General features: G+C 45.9%; 1 protein-coding gene across 1 annotated transcript; it reads left to right on the forward strand.

The window, feature by feature from the left end:
- Positions 1 to 1,994: 1,994 nt before the first annotated feature.
- FAM47E (family with sequence similarity 47 member E) lies at positions 1,995 to 18,633 on the forward strand. Its single transcript, XM_032768066.1, has 8 exons — positions 1,995 to 2,011; positions 3,352 to 3,682; positions 4,984 to 5,141; positions 5,825 to 5,978; positions 11,810 to 11,989; positions 14,072 to 14,224; positions 15,533 to 15,610; positions 18,520 to 18,633. Exons 1-8 carry the CDS (start codon positions 1,995 to 1,997, stop codon positions 18,631 to 18,633), a joined length of 1,185 nt encoding a protein of 394 aa, XP_032623957.1.
- The last annotated feature ends 1,336 nt before the right edge of the window (positions 18,634 to 19,969 follow it).

Below are 19,969 nucleotides of genomic sequence, written 5' to 3' on the forward strand. Positions count from 1 at the left end.
AATTTAACACACAGCACTTCCCTTACTCATCACATCTAGTGATGCCAAGGTTAGCCAACACAACCATGTACATCTCCCAGCTACTTCTGTTTTCACTTGCTGCCTCCTGACTTACCAGCTGCCTCTGTACACAGTCCAGTGAGTTTGGGCAGCAGCAGAAATGCAGAGAAAGCAGATGGATTTAGCAGGGGTGGATGGAGACTGCAGGAAAGAGACGTTGTATGTGCACGTGTGACTTGGGGGAGGGGAGTTGCTTTGTATGGGGACTGGAAGGTGGAGTGGTGGGGGGAAGAGCTCATTGTCTCCGAACAAAGTCATCAGCCCTTGAATCATTCACTTGGTGCTGCTGCTTCAGCTCCCCAGCATACTCAGCAGTGCTGTAGGACGCTGACTGTCTCTGTACCAAGGCATTGGTACACCATAGACTCTCCATAGCAGTGCAGCCCCAAACGCAGGTGAGCCAAGATATGAAAATTCCCACAGCAAAAACTTTGCCAACTTGTTGTGGGCAGATAGACTGCTGAGGCAAACAACAGTGGTAGTCCATGCCCGGCGTGCTTAGCGCCAATAAACACACCAGGGGAGAAGCAAGCAGAGTTTATTTGAGATCTCAAAGTGGTGCTGGGAGACTTGACATTGCCCTCACATCCAGACCCCTAAAACAAGCAGTCTGTTCCTTTATATCCATGAGAACTTTTCTCGCTGACAAGCAAGCCCCCGTTCCCCTCCCTTTCTGTCTGGCTGCAGCATTCTTTTCTCACACACTTCTTTCTTCCCCCCCCCTCCTCTTCCCCTGTAGCAGTTACATAAGCGCAGGTGCATTAAGTAAACTGTGGCCGCGGGAGCTCGTTAGTAAGTTTTCCTTCTGCAAGTTATCTTGTCCTTCTGCTAAAGGTGCACAGGCCTCATTATTTCTGCTTTAGACCAATTAGAACTGTTGCAACTGATAACGGCTGTTACACCAGGCCTTTTGTTTATTTATTGGCCTGCTAGGTCAATTAGAGTTTAACATGGACGGACTCTTGTTCATGAGAGGCCTAAGGGAAAACTCCATATTCTTATAGCCTTTACCTTTTTAAAATTACTTAGAATAATGCTTAGTGACACTTAGTGGCCTCAACAAACTTAAATCAGTTCAATGTTGCTAGACTGCACATCACCCCCCCAGAGACAAACAAGCAAGGAAATAAGCAGTGAAGCCGCACAATACCCTAGATATAATCTATTAATCAGGTCCTATTCTCAACCTGATTTTGCTGTAGGGGTAGTTTCTACTCTTGGGAGGGCACCTGTGTAAGAACCCAGGCAGACAGAACCACCTCAGCCCACAGCTCTTCACCTCCATCCTGAACAGCCACAGTGTGGCCTTAACTCGCCCCAGGTTTCCTGGTTGTGGCTGAGCTACTTCAGTGGTTATGTCAGGGTGGGTGTGGCATTCGGCAATGACGCTGTGTGTGGTGGCTGCCCATGGGGGAGTGAGGAGGCTGGCCCTGTGCGTGCAGTGTGTGAGGGGGAGTGAACAGGCCTGACTGCTGCACCGCCCATTGGAGGGAAGGCCCTGGAGCTGCTGTACTCAGGTGGGAGGCAGGTCATCAAGACACAAGAAGTGGCAGGCCACACTGCTCTTGGGGAAAGGCCAGGCCTGGCAGCCATGGTGTGGAGAGGCTGCTTGGCCAACAGTTGTGGTGCACTGGAGCAAACATGATAGACATGATGGGGATGGGGAAGAGAGGGAGGATGGGGGGCTCCAGCACAACAAGAGAGGGGTCGGTCAAAGCCTATGTGACAGTTACTCTGCCCAACAGCCTCTCCCGCTCTTGCATGCACCCCCTGGCCAGGGTCTCCTAGCAACCAGCGTTCTCAGCCTGGGTGGTTGGAGCTGGTGCTTGGAACGAAGACACCCCTAATGTTCTGCCTTGTGGCGGGGAGGGGGAGAGGAGCACCTTGTCCCACCAACAGTCCGCAGCAGCAGAAGCTGCCTCCTACCTGCAGGGATGGGCTCAGCCCCGTGGTAAGCGGGGTTTGCGGGGAGGCTGTACATCATTGCCTAGTTGTGCCTATCCTTCTGGCAAATTCAAATTGGGTGTGTGAAGCTCACCCTCATGGCCCCAGGCAGACAGCAGAGCCGTTCACCATCCTGATTCGAGTGGGTGGCAAACAACAGGGCTGACATATCAAAGCCTCAGCAGTGTGCTGTTAGCAACATTCATCCCATTCCTTCTTGCTTGGTAAAGGGCCTTGTCCATGTGGCATGCCGTGTTTTCAGCACAGGACTGTGAAATAATCCTCTGCCTACTCTTACATCATTACAGAGAGACCCATGCTGGGATCATGCATGGAATATGCAAGACTGTCCTCAACTAGGTATGAGCCTTGCATGATCCCTGCACTTTTGTTAGCATAGGCTTATTTGATACTTAAATCTGTTTTAAAATTTACGAATAAGGAAGAGTTTTTCTCCTTTCTTTAAAATGTTTTATGACGACTTAAGAAGGCAGAGGTTGAACACATCTAACCAGCTATTAACATATATGAAGTGCATGATTTTGAGTCACTATACATGTAGTGAGTGACTTTTTTGGTAGGAAACGTGCCAGACTGAAAGACCTGTAGGATCGGCATGCTCTTTGGATCCATCTATCAGCCATAATAACCCAGGCAGTGGCAGTGGAAGTCTCCTTGGCCGTTCAGTGTTTGGCCTTTCAGATGCAAATACCCATAAGGATGTCAAATTAATGTCCATTGAGATGCGGACGCTTGGGTCTAAACAAACCATTAACTCAAATCCCACAGGTCACTCAAAATATGGGGAGGACATTAGATCACTGCATTCTTTGGCCTGATTTTTTTTATTGATGCTAAAACAATAAAACTTGTGCTTGTTTTAACGACACAGCATGAACCAAATTCACAGCTGGTATAAGTGGGTGTGGCTCCTGGGACTTCAATGTAATCACACCTGTTCATACCTAGGGTGAATTTGTCCTCAAAGTCTTCATTTTTCTTAAATCAGAGGATTTAATAAATGAATATTTGGGCTTGATTTTCAGAGCTGTTGAACAGCTCTCCTGATCTTCAGCTGGTGTCCATCTCTGAAAATCAGGCCAACTTTATTGACAATTCCAGGTCTGCATTTTAGGACAGACCATTTGAACACAAGCACATGGCTCTGATCTGGCAGAATAAAGAGATTCTACCTCCCCTTGTATTTTGCAGAGTCTCAGTCTGGCAAGGGAATGGAATGGAATGGGGAATTCATATTTGGGCTGGACAGGTGGCAGAGATATTACTGTGCTTTGTTAAAACTCATTCCCCTTACTTTAAGCACTGACCAGCAGCGTTTGGTCTCAGGTACAAGGAGAAATTGCCTTCTAAGGGCTTTCGAGAGCACAGCAACAAAGCAAAGTTCTCAGATTCTCTTAACAGCCAGCGCTGGAGATTCTTGAAAAGTGGCCTGGATGATTTCAGAAGTGGTGTCCCTGCTCCGTATGACAACATCATAATCCGTGGCACAAAGGAGCTTTTACCGATTGTTCTACCTAATAATGCATCCCAGCAGAAGGCAAGGAAAACATTTACAAGGCAGGAAGCCAGGCGGGATCACATTGCACAGACTGAACACTGCCTGAGCCAACATCCCCTTGCGCTCTACCCTCATCTAGAAGAAAGCATCCCTCCCAAGGTAAAGTCCCCATGGTTGCTGCTGTTCTTCCTAAAGACTGAGCATCCTTTTATCATATTTTAAATATAAAAGTTATCCAGAACCCAGCTTTTCTCATTGGGTGTTTTAAGACAATGTTATTTCCTACAAACTGAACATCTACTAAAGCTGACTTGCCATGGGAAGGGGACCTTAAAGACAGGGAGAGATTTGAACTGACAGCAGTCACCAGCAGGCTTCAGAGACACCCTGCTAATATTCTGAGATTTGCCATATTATTTGTGTTCAGTCAGTGAACTTGCTCCCACGCAGCCATCAACACGGGCCACTATACAAAAATGGGCTCCTTTAATAGTCTACCACACCATTCCATATCTGGTAGCTTGTACAGTGATGAGATGGGCACACCTCCAGGTATAACTGGCTGTTCCAGGTCAATGAATGGATTATCTCTCTCTTGTATTAAAATTGACCAAAGTCTTGCCTGATGTGGGTCCTCACCTGATCTGGATCTTGGCCTGACATAGAATAATTACTTCTTTCCACAATCCTTCCTTCCTCTGCTCTGGGGTCCCTCCCAGCCTCTCTTCTGTTGGGAAACAACAGGGCCTAATCAGTGCACACTGCATTTACGATTTGGGGCAGGGGGGTTGACACGGAAGGACACCGTGCAAGCAAGCCGGGGGCAGGGAGTGAAGGTGGGTGGGAAGCATTAAGCTTTCCACTCTCAGGTGGAATAGGGGAAGGTTATCATGGTCTTTTAGAGAGAGAGGGACCAGAAGCAGAAGATGGCAGGCCTTATATTGGGGGCCACAGTGAATTCAGAGTGAATATATTCATCCTCAGTGGTACAGTGCAGAATGCTGAGGAAGATCATACTGCTCAAAGGTTAAGAACAGGGGTTTTCAAACTTGGGGTCAGGATCCCTCAGGGTGGTCACGGGATTATTACATGGGGGGTTACCCCAAACCCCACTTTGCATCCAGCATTTATAATGGTGTTAAATATATAAAAAGGTGGGGTCGCACTCAGAGGTTTGCTCTGGGAAAGGGGTCACCAGGACAAAAGTTTGAGAATCATTGGTCAGGAAGCAGTAAGACAATGAAGGTGATTGTATTCTTTGTGCCATGACAGCCTCTTGAATTTGAGGATAAATACAGTGTCCTGGCTTTGTCCATGGCAAGATCAGGTCACAGAATGGTTTGCCACGTGCTGATGGGGGAACTAAGGCAGGGCGCATGATCTGTAATGGGGTCTCCTATGCAGTCTCCATGGGTGTGAGGTGGTTTTGGACATGTGCTCTGTTCTTGTTTGGCTCTCAGCTTTTCAAAGAGGTTGTGGCCATCCTGGACCCGGAGATGTGCTTGCATAGTAAAGCTGGATACAAAGATCGTGAGCAGGCGAGCTACACCCCTCAGCAAGTGCTGTTTCAGCTGGAGGATGGGAAAAGTAAAGAAATAAGCCCCAGGCCATCAGCCCTGTGAGTACTGTACAGGACAGAGTGAGTAGCGCCCAGGGCTGCCTGAATCCACCTTCTGCTTCTGGGCCTGGGTTCACTCCAGTCTCTCTCCTCTGAAATGAAATGTATTGAAAGAGAGGAGCTGAACGTTTCTGTGGGTGGGTGTTTTCCATACCCCACCCCAGTCCAGCTTTAGAAGGTCTTGGGGACACTCCAACCCTTCTAGTAATTGGGCTCTGGCTAAACGGCAGAGCTCAGTTGATATTGAAGTCTGCTGCCCGGGTTCCTCTGATTAGACACACCCAGGAGGCTTCCCAGGGCTGGGTGGCTTAGTAGGGCTTCAGCACATAAGTCTTTATGGGCCTGATCCAGAGCCATTAACTCAAATGGAAAGATTCCCATAGACTCCAGTGGGCTTTGTCTCAGAACCTAGCTGCTGGTCTCCCTGCAGACCATAAAGATCTGCACATAAATCTCTCTGTGCGGTAGGCCTGCTGAGGGCAGCCAGCTCTATAATAAAGGGACTCTGCAGAAGAAGCAGCAGCAGTATCTTCCTTACAGAAGGAAGTACGAATTGCAAGCTGGGAGCAGCAGGCACAGAGACAATTATTCAAACCCCACTGATCTGAAACCACAGGAACGCATTTGTGCTGATGAGAGGCACATACAGACTACAAATAACTGTGTCATATCCATCTCTTCAGCTTCAAGCAGTCTAAATGCAAGAGTGCATACACACTGTTTTCCAAGAAAGAGGTAGCAGCAAGGGAAAAGGCAGCCAGACGGAGCTACATTCCTCCCCTTGATGAGAACATAAAGCGAGCGACTAAGGAGTTTTGTGACTGGGTTGCTTCTTGGGTAAGTTGAAAACCCTCCTATTCCAGCAGTCCAGTAATGACTTGGGCTAATGTTTTCAGATTTGGGTACCCGAAGAGCATCTACATCCTAAGTGGATCCCTCAGCTAACATGCCCTGAGCACTACCGCTTCCACAGACGGCAATGAGAGATGGGGATGCTTAGCACCTCTTGAAAGATATAGGCCACTTTTGCCCAACTTTCATTGACAGTCACTGGGAGTTCGGAGGCTAACTCCCGTAGTCGCTTTTGAAAATCCCAGCCTCAATAAGTCCTTAGGTGCTTAACCTGAGGCACCCAAGTTTGACAATGTTAACCCTTACAATTCTGCTTTTACAGAAGAGTAATTGAAGTAGCCCAAATGCAAAGCAAACCACAAATCAGTTTATTCTGTAAGTCTGCCAAGTCCATCCGTTTACTCAAGCATTTGCCTGAGAGGTGTGTGGAGAGGGAGTTACTGGTTAGATTTAACTGCTTCATTTTGGCGTTAAGGCCAGTTTTTTTGAATGACAGTGACTCAGCAAAGCAGGCATTGGTTTTAGTGAACACAGGTTACTACGATGGACACAGTTTAAAAATGTGCAAATAAATAGTGGCACATTCCCTTTCTCTAGCAGCCAAATTCTAACTTGAGTGTTACTGGAGCGCCACAAATGTCAATGGGATCAGGTGGGTTTAAGACAGGGAAGAGTTTGGGGAATGCTTCTGTCATGTATTAGACACGCCATGCCTGGGGTTTTAAATAGCACTCTGCTTTGGCCTAACTCGGCTTCCATTGAAGTCAATGGTAAAGATTTCATTGGCTGCCATTGGAACAGAGTTAGGACAACGGTGAATGATTTTGAAAATCCCATCCCAAGTGCTTTTAGACCTGGGGTACTTGGTTACGCTTTCCCTGAAGTCAGCCACCAAATTACCATGGACATCAACAGGAGCAAGAGCAGGCCCCTGGATCCTGAATATTTACAAAGCAGTGTTCAGACATACTCTTATAGTGTGCCACTTAGTACCGAGAGGTCTTGGATAACCAGGGGTTTCACAGCATCTTCTCACTGTGGCTATCTTTATCTGTGGAGCTAAGTCAGACTGTAGTCTTCCGACCAGACCAGTGCCTGCTTTGTCTCAAGAGTCCATCTTCTGTCAAAGACCAAAGTCTCTCCTTTGAGTCTCCCATATGTCATAGGAATTGAAGGCTTTAAGTAGAGTCATTTGCTAGCCCGGTTTATGTTATCGTTTGCTCAGTCATTCAAATAGCTCGATAGAAATATATTTGTTTTGCAGAAAACAATGTCAGTGTTTTTCTGGATTCACGCTAATTGCTTTAATATGTACAAATAGTAAAATACCAGCTTCAGTCCTTGACTGCACTGAGCAAGACAAAGGTGGCTCAGAGTTCTCCTGATCCTGCGACTGGCAGCCTCTGGCTCAAAAACAGACCAGCCTAAGAGTTGTTTGAATATGGGCCAGTTTGAAATAGCTCCTGAGAAGCCGTTTTGCTGGGGAGGACTGGCGGGAGCACAGCATGTTACAGTCCTGTCCCTCCTACCCTTGACACAACCCTCTACACCAGGCAGGAGGCTGCGAATTCCCTAGTGCCAGGTAAAGGTATCTGTCTGTTTTATGATGTCTGAGGGACTGAAGATCTGACCCATTGTGTCAACAAATCTTTAGAAAATCATGTATGTCAATAGCCTTGTGAAGGGTCTCAGCACAGAGACCGTAAAGGGAAATACGGTTACCTTATGAGGCCCTCTGGACCTACTGTAAGATAACAAACAATCTGATGGCGTGTGTCTTTCCTCCAATTCCAAATGCGGATTATGTTTAAATGCCCCTATGGTGCATCTGAGAAAGGAATTCCCTAGAAATGAGACTGTAAGGAGTGAATACCCCCTACTGCACTGCAGCAGCCTTTAGCTAAAAATATCTTTGTCTTTCTGCAACGGAGCTCATGTCTACCTGCTTATATAATGAGTCTCTGTTTGCAAAATAATCCTTGACTCCTATCACTGGGGGTGTGTAAAACTTGATGAGGGGACAAAAGGCCACCGTGTTGGCACCTGTTGCGCTGGAAACACAGCAAAATCTCTATGTGAGCAGTGCTGGAGGAAGACAGGGCCACTGGGGACAGATGGACCCTTTGTTTTCAGGCTGCTAAGAGGTTGATTACAAACAAGGGAGGCTAAAATACAAGGTTGCAAGGAGTGGGCCCTGTTCCCCAGTCCTGCCTCACGGAAAGCACTGAGCTAGTGAGTGCCCACAGGTCCTGTTATTATTATTTACTTGTATTATTGTAGCGCTGAGGAGCTCCAGTCATGGACTGGGCTCCTTTGGTGCTGTCCGAACACAGATTTCACTGGGAGATGTGAGTGCTCAATGCCTCTGAAAATCAGGGCATGGGTGTTTTGTCACTGACTTCAAAGGGAGCAGAAGCAGGCCCAAAGCCTGGAGCAGAACATGCCCCTGAAATGTGTGCATGGAGGGCTGTCTGCACAGAGATTCCTCCTTCTGCTCTGCTTCTGTCATAAACAGATAGCTAAGAGTTAATGTCTATTTCACCTGCAAAGGGGTAACCAAACACCTGACCAGAGGACCAATCAGGAAACCGGATTTTTCAAAGCTCAGGGAGGGAAATTCTGAGTGTGTGTCTTTGTCTCTCTGTTGCTCTGGGTCTGAGAGTAAATTGTCTCTCTCCAAGCTTTCTAATCTTCTGTTTCCAAGTGTAAGTACAAAGATAGAAGAAAATAGGTTTTTATATTGTTTTTGTATTTACATGTGTGTAGTTTGCTGGAATGTTTAAAATTGTATTTCTTTTTGGATAAAGCTGTTTATGCATTTTTCTTTAAGCCAAATACCCTGTATATTGTCAACTTGGTACAGAGATAATTTTTATGTCTTTTTCTTTCTTTTCATATAAAGCTTTCTTTTTAAGACCTGTTGGATTTTTTCCTAGTTAAAACTCACCAGGGAATTGGTGGGGAGGAAGGAAACAGAGGGAAGGGAAAATCTTTTTGTGTCAGAGTTGCAAAGCTTACCTTTGCAGGGACTCTGATTGAGGGTGAAAGAAACTTGATCTCTCTGTTTTGCAATTCAAGGAATTGAAATAGGGTGATCGTCCAGGGCCATCCAGGGAGGGGAAGCCTGGGAGGAAATAAAGAGGAGACAAGGGGAGGGAAATTCTGGGTGGGAGAGAGGTGGGGGGAATAGTTTATTTCCCTTTGTTGTAGACTCAGGGCATCTGAGTCTTGGGGTCCCCCAGGGAAGGTTTTGGGGAGACCAGAGTGCGGCAGACACTGGAATCTGGCTGGTGGCAGCACTATCAGATCTAAGCTGGTAATTAAGCTTGGAGGTTTCATGCTAGCATCTTATTTTCTGAACTCTAAGGTTCAGATATGAGTGGGAAAGCTATGATAGCTTCAAATGGGGACAGAGGAGTGGGATAAGCCATCTCTTTAGCACTGCCCCTACCCTCCTTCTGGGATCCTCAAAGGGCTCTCCATGGGGTTATGAACTGGCTCTCAAGGGGACAAATTTGGGCGTTTGAGTTGGCAGGGGGCTAGGGAAGCCACTTTGTGATCATAGCAGTGCATATTACTAGGAAAAGGTACTGCAGCTCCACCTTGTATTACTGTTAACAGAGAGCCCCTGTTTGTTGGAGAACGCCGTTAAGGAGGCTCATGTGAGCAGTGAGTCCAAGGGAGGCCTTGGGAGTATAGACCCATTAGGGGTCTAGAGTCAGTTGGATACACATGGCCCTGGTCCCTTATAGATCTTGGGATCTGCTGGGTGCAGATCCATTCCTCTGTCTTGTGGAGCCCAGCCCAGTCATGGAATCATTGGTCTTACTAGGCATCCCATTACTGCCACATCTGAGCAGGAATTATGATTTCCTTGCAATGCCCCCTCCCCAAGGGGATCATAGCCAAGTTTTCCCTCCCCGAGGCCTATATCCACAGGTTTTCCCATGGAATGGGAAGCCCTGGCCCCACCCAAGCACCTGCAACTCCCAGTAATTTCAACTCAGCACTTCCCAGGATTTAGCCCAGTATGGAACATAGATGTTCCACTAGCTGTTCAGAAGAAAGGGCAGATATCCAGCATCCCTGTAACTGTGCAGCTGCTTATCCCAGCAGCGGTATCTTCAGTCATCTGGCATGGCTCTTTGCTCCATCCCCTCTAAGAAGCAGAGTAAGAGTGTGATAAAGTGATGCAGTCACTTTCCTAACACACTAAGCCATTGTTTCTTGTGACAGAGACTCTCACATGATCTGATGTTTTCTGTGTTTATTGTGGCCAAGTGCTATTGCTTTAAAATTGGGATTGAAATGGACAGGATAGTATTAGGGAGCAGGATTGGGAAATGCTATATGAGAAATGTGGGCTGAATGGGCCATTCTACCTCTGTCCTCACCCCTGACATTGGAGTGTGCCAAAGAGTGCTCAGAGGTTAGCCATTCTCTGCCTTCCCCACTGTGCCAGGTCCCTGGACTTTAAGAGAACGCCATGGTAGGCCCTAGACCTGTCAATCGCAGGGGACCGTATGCCTAGCACTGCCCTCGTATCTCACTCAGAGCACAAATGGCCTTCAGTGACCTGTTTAAAAGTAAAAACTAGACCGGAAGTTACAGAACTTCTGACCCCTGTGTTGCACTGTGTCATGTGCTCACATCTTGTTTTACTTTATAGCTGATCTGACTGTGTGGGAAAGGACTTTTTCTGATTAGAGCAGCACATGGTAAAGGGCCCTTTGACATACTTCTTGAATTCCTACACCAGGAAAGCAAAGAGGAACTAAGAAGAAATGTTTCAAAGAGGGACATGGTGTCTTAGTATCACAAGAAGTTGTGTCCCAAGGCAAGACTTGGTTTCAGTCTCTGGAAGCCCCTGCTCTTCTAGTCTAATGTGGATCTGTCTCCAGGAAACAGCATTAGTTCTTGAAAAAAAAATCACTTTCTGCCTGTTTAGGAATCTAAATTTCACAAGCACGCAAGGGAGTTTGGCACCCAAATCACACAGCATGTCAGTGGGAGTTGGGCACCTCTAAGCAGGCCTTGTTCGTAGTCACCTGCTCCCTCATCAAATGACCTGCCTGCTCTGAGATGTACTAGTCATAGGTGAGACTGACCCCAGATTCCCTTGAAGCAGGGGTTCTCAACCACGAGTACACGTGCCCCTGGCAGTATGTGGGGTGCTTCCAGGTGGTACATCAGCTCATCCAGCTATTTGCCTAGTTTTACAACCGGCTCCATAGAAAGCACCAGTGAAGTCAGTACAAACTAAAATTTCATATGACTTGTTTATACTGCTCTGTACACGATACACTGAAATGTAAGTACAATATTTATATTCCAACTGCTATATTTTATAATGATATAAAACGAGAAAGTCAGCCATTTTTTAGCAATAGTGTGTTTGTGACACTTTTGCATTTTGATGTCTGGTTTTGTAAGCAAGTAGTTTCAAAGTAAACTGAAACTTGGGGGTACCCAAAACACATCAGACTCCTGAAAGGGGTACAGTAGTCTGGAAAGGTTGAGGGCCACTGCCTTAAAGGGCCAGCTCACGGCATGTAACAGGATTCAATCCTACTGAGCAGGGCAGATAGGCGATTGGTAATGATCTGCCTAAATAAATAACAGCTGTTGGTAACCACTGTCCTGGGTTAGGCTGGAACTGGTGCTGGGCAATGGTGCCTGTACCCAATGTGCTGAACATTTAGCTCTCTACCAGTATGTTGTAAATATTCCCACCACTCCCTAAGTGTGGTGTGTTTGACAATGTCAGAAACTGCTTCCTGCTAACTCCTAACGGTGCACTTGGCGTATTGTTGCAGGGAGGAGAAAATTATAACATCGATGAAGATACCATCATGAGGCTGTTTGATACCAGTTATGAAACCAAGCCCACGCTGGCTATGCCTGTGGACGTTGTGGAGATAAACAATGTGCCACCGGAGCTGAGAAAGCGTCTGGAGGGTTCATCTTCCCTGAAAGCTATAAAGAGTCTTCCTAAGGTAAGCAGGCCAGAGAAAACTAAACAAGCTGCACCTGTAGTTCTTATTTACTTCAATGGGAGTTCAAGGTGCTCAGCACCTCTCAGGATCTGGCCCTATATGTTGTATTGTGTTATGTTATCTTAGTCTTAGTGTTTTATACTGCCATGCATTACCATAGTATCTGAGTGCCTTCCACATAAAATCAATGGCAAAGTCCATAATTCTATACTCTGTCTATTATCAGCAATCAAATCTGTGCAACAACATATATCTTCTAGTATGTATTAGCTAGTATTTCATTCTACTTCTCTGTTATATGCTATCACAGTTGAGACTGATTCTTCCATTCTGCTGCATGCAAAACTACCATTGTCCTCAGTGGAACAAAAGTGGGTTTGTGACCACACTTATTGTGTTTCTAAAACAAATGGCAAGAGATGACCTATAAAATAATATTTGCTATTGTGCCTAGGAAAAGAAATATCTGATTAGGCAGAAACTGCAGGGCACACATATTAGATTTGATCTCTCTTATTTTGAGCTGTTCTACTAGACTTCAACAGGGAATTTGCACTGCCATAGTAAATGACTTTTATCTTGCAGTGCCTCATATTCCTCCTTTCAGGCCTGCTAGGTCCCCAGTCATTGAAAGGAAGCCTGCTAGCCATGTAGAAAGGCATGGCTTGTGCTTTACTTACCCCATCATCAGAGTCACTGTGAGAAACAACTCACCTCTCCAGTGGTTGCTTCCAAGCTTTTAATGGCAGAAAATATAAAGAATATACAGCTCCAAAGAGAGAATTCCAAGAGCTTGTACTGATTATAGAATTCTGATACCAATGCCAGATTTGCTAGTTTTGTTTCCATGTGTTCCTCTCCTTTTCATTGGGTAATCATTAGAAATTCTCTCCCTGGACAAGAATTAGGGTCAGAGGGAAGGGAGAATATTGATCCTCAAAGCCCATTTTACAATAACCAAAGGAAATATTCTCTCCACTATACATGGGTGCTGAGCTTTTTATGCAGAATAATGCTCTTGAAATGCCACCTGCTGGCCATTCTGTAATGTCGCATACAACGAGGGATGACATCAGTACTCATATTTATAATCCTTGAAAACAGTCTGATTTTTAAAGTAGCATAATAGGGAAATATGTTAATTCTGCAAGGTGATGCTTTGTCACCTACTATAGCATGAACATGTTTCATTAAGGTTGCATCCATCCTACCCTTGCTATGTCATTAAATGGGCAGCAGGTTCTGGTATGAAAAGGTTGAGAACCACAGCTTTAATCAGTGGTCAGACAACCCCAGGGCATAGACTATGTTAATTCCCAAGGGGTCTATCAGGGTCTGAGTGCAAGTTTTTGCACAGCCTGACTATGCTTGGGGAGTGGTGTTTGAGATAAAAGAATTTTGCAAGCTGCTGTTAGGCGTTGGGATATTTTGTGTTACTCTATTTTTGGCTGCACCTTTGGGCAGCCCTTCTGCTCAATGTAGATGAGTACAGGAGAGTGAATGGAAAAGATAACTTTCTTCTTTGCTAATTCATTTCAACTGAAGCCTCTCCCACAGCTCCATGTCCTCTTCTTCCTTTCCACTCTATTCCCCCCATAGATTTTGCCCTTCTGTTTTGCTTTCTACTTTATTATTGAGGAATATTTCCAAGGGAAACTGAAAGCTTCTAGTTAAACCCGAATTCCTGTCTAGGTCCTTGTCTATGGGAAAGAACAACTCACTAGGATGTAGGTAGGAGAACATGGAGAGAATGATTTCACTATCTGAAGTCTAATGAATAATAGAAGAATCAGTGGTGGTGAAAATTAGTGCTTTTTATTATATTGCTATTGCTAGGGGTAGCTAGTGAAACACCTCACACTTATATAGCAGTAATAGGACTTACACCTGCTACAGGCACCAGAAAGAGACACAATTGACTCCATCTTGCACTCACCACTATGGCACCTGATCTCATCCATTGACCAGGGCTGACATTCCATCTAGTAGAGGGCAGCGGTTCACCTACACATTGTGGGAGGTGAGTCAGACCTACAAACCTGATTAGAGGATATGCCTAATTATTATGATTTTATCATGCAGGGGCTCTACCAGCCCAAATGGGAGAAGATCAGGTATGGAGCCTGGTACCTTGACCCAAAAACGTGGAGAAAACAAAAAGTAAATGAGCCTTTAGAGGATCCAAAAGCAGCAGCTGATGCCATTCAGAATTTAAGGAAGCGGTTTAGTGAAAAGGTACTGCAAGCATCTCTGGAATCTCTGTGGTGAAATTCTCATCCTAGTTCCAGGCTGCAGAGCATACGTTGTTGCTGGAACACGCTTGCACACTATATGCTATCTGACTCAGTTACAGTGGGAGGGGAACGGTTCATATTACCCACCCTCCTGACTATAATTATTATTATTGATTATTTGTGTTCTGTGACACTTGGAGGCCCCAGTCATGGATCACGGCCTCACGGCTCAGCACTGTAGAAGCCCAGCAAAAAGACAATTGTACTAACGTCCTAACTCCCATGATCTCTTAAGGCTCATCCCAGGTGGTGGCACAACAATGCCTTGCGTATGGGCTGAGTGCAAAAGAAGACCGAAAAGCCAGTCACGATGTTTACTTCAAAGGGTTCTAGTTTCATGTCCATTTAATGCTGATGAAAAATATGTTTCTCTCTGCTTCCATGCATCTCAAGACCAGATTAAACACCTTTCACATTTGGCAGTAAAAATTCACTCGCAGTCTGAGACTAAAAGCATGCACAATTCTAGCTCAGAAGGAATTATTGTTGGCCATGGTCTCAACCCATGTAAACAAAGGGTCAAATTCATCACTGTTGTAAGCAGGCCCAACTCTATGGCCTTATTGACACTAGAGAATGGCATAGTTGCAGACTTATCAGAGACTAGGATCTGGCCGAAAGACTTGTCCACTTGTAGTCTTAACTATCCCAGGAAGACCAGCCATGTTAACCTGCTATCTGGTCAAATTCTATCTACCAGCTCTAGCCCAGAAGTCTGAAAAGGTTTAAGTGTCTGGTAGGGGCAGGAGAGGTTGTGGGGGAAAAGCCCAAGAAACAAAGGCCGTTCAGAAGAAACTTTGGCTTTTTGTTATTAGTTCCGTTAACAATAACTGTGAACCCCAGAGTGGGAGTAATTTTGGGCCATGTTTCATGCGTGTATGTTGTGATAAGAGCTGGGTGGGAATTCCAGCTGGTTACAACAGCTTTACAAAATAATCCCTAGTAATTAGTGACTCACTACAACACTCACTGAAAAATGACATACTGTCTCATCATAATTCAGTACTTATGAAACACCTGGATTGCTGTAAAAAATAGCAAATCAGAAATTATCTCTTGAATGAACTACAATGCATGAGATTAATTAGAAATGGAGTTTACCATACTTGTGAGACTTTCACAGAAATAACCTTTCCTGTCCCTTTCTTGCTTTATTGGCTTATTGTATGAATGAGGGCATGAAAAAACAAATAAATCTGTGAGATTTGTTCTTGAGTGTTCCCTTAATTTGGTTTGGAAATTCTCCTAGGAGGCAGAGGTCATGCAGCTCCATGGAACACACGCTTTTAAGGAATTCCTCGAAAGGAAGGGCTACCGGAAGCCTGAGGTAAGTCAGTGAGAGCGTAACAAAGCCATTGATATGCTCAGTAGCAATGACAGACTGGGATGCCTCTGGCCCTGTGCATTTTGGGAAAAAAGTTGTGCTCAATGCATCTTGCTTTAAGCATCATTGTTTCTAGCCCAGCGTAACTGACCAGGGTTGACAAGGATGGCTAGTCTTAGAGCCCTGTGAGAACCATGTTATAAAACCATGCTGTACACAACCTAGCGAGGAACCCATGGACCAATCTGCACTACAGTCCTTACCATGTCTGGGTACCATCCTACAGCTGTTTCTTAGCCCTGGGGACAAATTCAGACCTGATTATGGCAAGGGGTGGAAGTTCACCAAAGCCAAACACCAGCCCTGTCGGGTCTGAATTTAGTCTCAAGGCCGTCAAATAGCTTCAGGTAGACCAGTTCTTGTTCAAAACAACTCACACTGGTCAGAGAACCTAGGCTTGACCCCTGCTGGCAATGCCAGCATTGAAACATGGTAGCAGCTAGCACAGTTTGGACAGGGCTGGTGAAGGTTGCACAAGCCACCTCAGCAGGACGTGCTGCAAGCTATTGTTTCGTCATGGCCACACTCAACCCAACAACAGGCCATTCATTCAGAGGTCAGCAAGGAAGGCCAGGCCTTAGAATGCTCCTTGGCTCACTGCACCTAATGCTGCACCCATCGCTTGCCAGGGTGATCACATTAAGAAGGAACCATTGTCTTTTCCGCTTGACCCTTTGGCTGCAGCATCCTCCACAGTTTCCATGCTGTGGCTGAAAGCAGAATCATTTCCAAGTGCTGGATTTCCACTGGAGGTCATCAGTCCACAGGGATGGGCCTGGTATATGGGTGAGGCAGCACTGGAAGTGTTTTGCTCAGCTGAAACTGGTGATGTCAGGCAGTCATTAGGCAAAGATGGCACATCACCTTTAGAGGTGTCTGGGACTCCCCAGGAAATGTTGGGATTTTGCATGTCATCTGGTGCCTGGGACTCAACTTGACCATATTATACACATTTATATATGATAGATTAGGTCTGGCCCCCAGGCCAAACAGTGTGACAGGCTGGCACTGAATGTCTCCAAATCAGTCACCTTCAAAGAAAAATGGAGAGATGGAGGCAAAACAAAGAAAAAGAAGTGGGTGACAGACCAGACAAGAAGAAGCAAAGCTAGAAAAGCTGCAGGTGGTGATGGAAAGAAGGCTGCAGAACAGAGATGGTCCCTCCCCTATATCTGTCAATAAAAACCTTTCTTATCACCTACACAAATAAATGATATTCACACCGTCCCCGATTCAGATGGCTTGGCTTGCACATTGTTGTCCCCACTCCAATTATGGTCAGCAGTTCTCTGGTCTCCCCTCTCTGTGTTGTGTTCCTCTTCTTGGCCTTACCATCCGTTCATTCATCCTCTTTCTGCTCACCTGCCCAGTCTTAGAGTCCGCTTCTTTTCTCCCGGGTCTTACCTCTCCTAGCCCAGGTGAGTTTCTCTTCTCCCTCAGTCTGAGATCAGTCTCCCTATTTCCCCCTTCATCCTCTAATCCCAAGGCAGAGTTTCCCTTTCACCCCGTCCCACACCAGAATAGGTCCCATTAGCTACCTCATGCAGAAAATCCACGTCTTCCTGCTCCTAGTTGTGCCCCCTCATCCCAGTCGGCCCCAGAGTCACTTTCTACACCCAGTCAGCTAGAACTGGGTGTTGTGTTTCTTGTTCCTAGTGGATTGGGAAGTGAAATCTGCAGTGATGCCTCAGGAGGCTTTGTGGAGCTGGCAGCCAGCAGTGTGAAGGGGGAGAAGGAAAGAGGGAGATACGAGCCGCTAGGTGTGGGGATGGGAAGACAGCAGAAGGTGGCAGGAGAAGGTGGGCTGGAGCTAGGGAAGTAAGGTGGCAGGTGGGGCTCTCATTAGACTCAGCAGATCAGGCACAGCTGTGCTGTCACACTGCTTTGTGGGTTCAGCAGGAGGAGAGCCAGATTACATTGACTAAACAACCGAGCAAAAGGCCTGGGAAGGGGAAAAGCTAGGGGAGAAAGGAGACCATAAACACCAGAGAAAACAGCAAGATTCCTGAGAAATCAGACTGTGACCTCATGATGGATCCCCTTCCCCCTAATTCTTGTGTTCTTTCACCTCTCCCTTTGCGCTCAGTGGTTGTTCCTCATTGAACCAAAACAGGGCAAACAACATGGTGTCCTTTGCCTGCCCTGGACCAGCAGCCATCGGCTTTGTTCTGTTTGCCAGGTAAGTAAGGCAGCATTTCAGTGGTTAAGCCAGCCTGTCTCCTCCTCCCACAGCTCCAATCCCTCCCCAGAGAAGCAACGACCTCTGAGGAAACTCCGTGTGTGTGTTTTGCTAGGACACTGTCATGAACAGAGAGATCTGATTAGTTCCCCAGGCCTGAGACGCCGACTCCCTGTAAAAAGCAGCAGGAAGTAAGGCTGGATGTGGGCCAAAGGCCATTGGAGCTCCATACTCTCAGCCTGGTTCCCAGTGAACAACTGTCCACATCGCAGAAGCCACACCCACAGCTGGCACTGATTGGCTTCCCCGCTCAGGGGATCTCAATGGAGAGAGCAAAGAGTGGATGAGCTATGGGAGCTGAGCTGCCCTCTCATCTCTCAAGATGCTCTGGCTCGCTCAGCAGGGGTTGGCACATGACTGCATGGGAAGCTCCCATCACCATTGCCCAGGTGGTACCTATGGAGACAAAGAAGTTTGATAGCCCCAGAGACTGCATCCATGCATCTTCCAACAGCTCTGGTCTCATGCCATTAAAAACAAAGATCTGTATTAAAGCACTAAGCACACCGGTGTCTTGATCCTCTGTGACTTGTTCTTTTATATCTTGTAGTCAGTAGCTGGCCATTTAAATGCGTTCCTAGTAACTGTGCTTTAAATCAGTGTTTTCTTTTAGTTTCTTCTGCAGATGCTGGCTGCAAAGGATGGTAAAGGAGCAAAAGAAGGGACGTCAAAGGGCCTTAAAAAGACACGAGGCGCCCAGGGCAGGTTTTTCCTCCACACTCGTTAATTAATGCAGAGCTCTGACTTTAACTCACGTTTGTTTCCTCTAAATAAATCATTCTGAAGGCTCCCGTAATGGTCATTTCTAAGCTGTGTTGATTTGGTTTCTTTTCCCCTTCCTTCCTCAGAAATTGCTCATCAAATATATTTGAAACAGAACCACTTAGGGTAGTTTCAGAGAGGCATCTGTGTTAGTCTGTATCAGCAAAAAGAACAGGAGTCCTTGTGGCACCTTAGAGACTAACAAATTTATTTGGGCATAAGCTTTCGTGGACTACAGCCCATTTCATCAGTTGCATGCAGTGAAAAATACAGTAGGAAGATATATATACACAGAGAACATGAAAAAATGGGTGTTGCCATAGCAACTCTAATGAGACTAATCCATTAAGGTGGGCTATTATCAACAAGAGAAAAAAAACTTTTGTAGTGATAATCAGGATGGTCCATTTCAAGCAGCTGACAAGAAGGTGTGAGTAACAGTAGGGACAGATTGACAGAGCCAGAAAAATACCCAGAAGTCACCTACTAGAGGACAGGCCCAACAAAGAAAGTAACAGAACACCACTAGCTGTCACCTTCAGTCCCCTACTAAAACCTCTCCAGCACATCATCAAGGATCTACATCCTATCCTGAAGGATGATCCTCACTCTCACAGAACTTGGGAGACAGGCCTGTCCTTGATTACAGACAACCCCCAAACATGAAGCAAATACTCACCAGCAACCACACAACAAAAACACTAACCTAGAAACCTATCCTTGCAACAAAGCCCATTGCCAACTCTGTTCACATATTTATTCAAATGACACCATCATAGGACCTAATCACATCAGCCACACCATCAGAGGTTCGTTCACGTGCACATCTACCAACGTGATATATGCCATCATGTGCCACCAATGCCCCTCTGCCATGTACATTGGCCAAACTGGACAGTCTCTACACAAAAGAATAAATGGACACAAATCAGACATCAAGAATTATAACATTCAAAAATCAGTTGGTGAACACTTCAATCTCCCTGGTCACTCAATTACAACCAAGCACCTAAAAGTGGCAATTCTTCAACAAAAAAACTTCAAAACCAGACTCCAATGAGAAACTGCAGAACTGGAATTAATTTGCAAACTGGACACCATTAGGCTTCAATAAGGACTGGGAGTGGATGGGTCATTACACAAAGTAAAAACTATTTCCCCATGCTAATTTTTCCCCCCTACTGTTACTCACACCTTCTTGTCAACTGTTGGAAATGGGCCATCCTGATTATCACTACAAAAGTTTTTTTTCCACTTGGGCTAGTGGATCCCAGATGCAGGGCAGCTGGCCTGGCTGCTCA

The sequence above is a fragment of the Chelonoidis abingdonii genome, chromosome 5 (assembly GCF_003597395.2).
Source record: "Chelonoidis abingdonii isolate Lonesome George chromosome 5, CheloAbing_2.0, whole genome shotgun sequence".
In the NCBI taxonomy this organism is placed as follows: domain Eukaryota; kingdom Metazoa; phylum Chordata; order Testudines; family Testudinidae; genus Chelonoidis; species Chelonoidis abingdonii.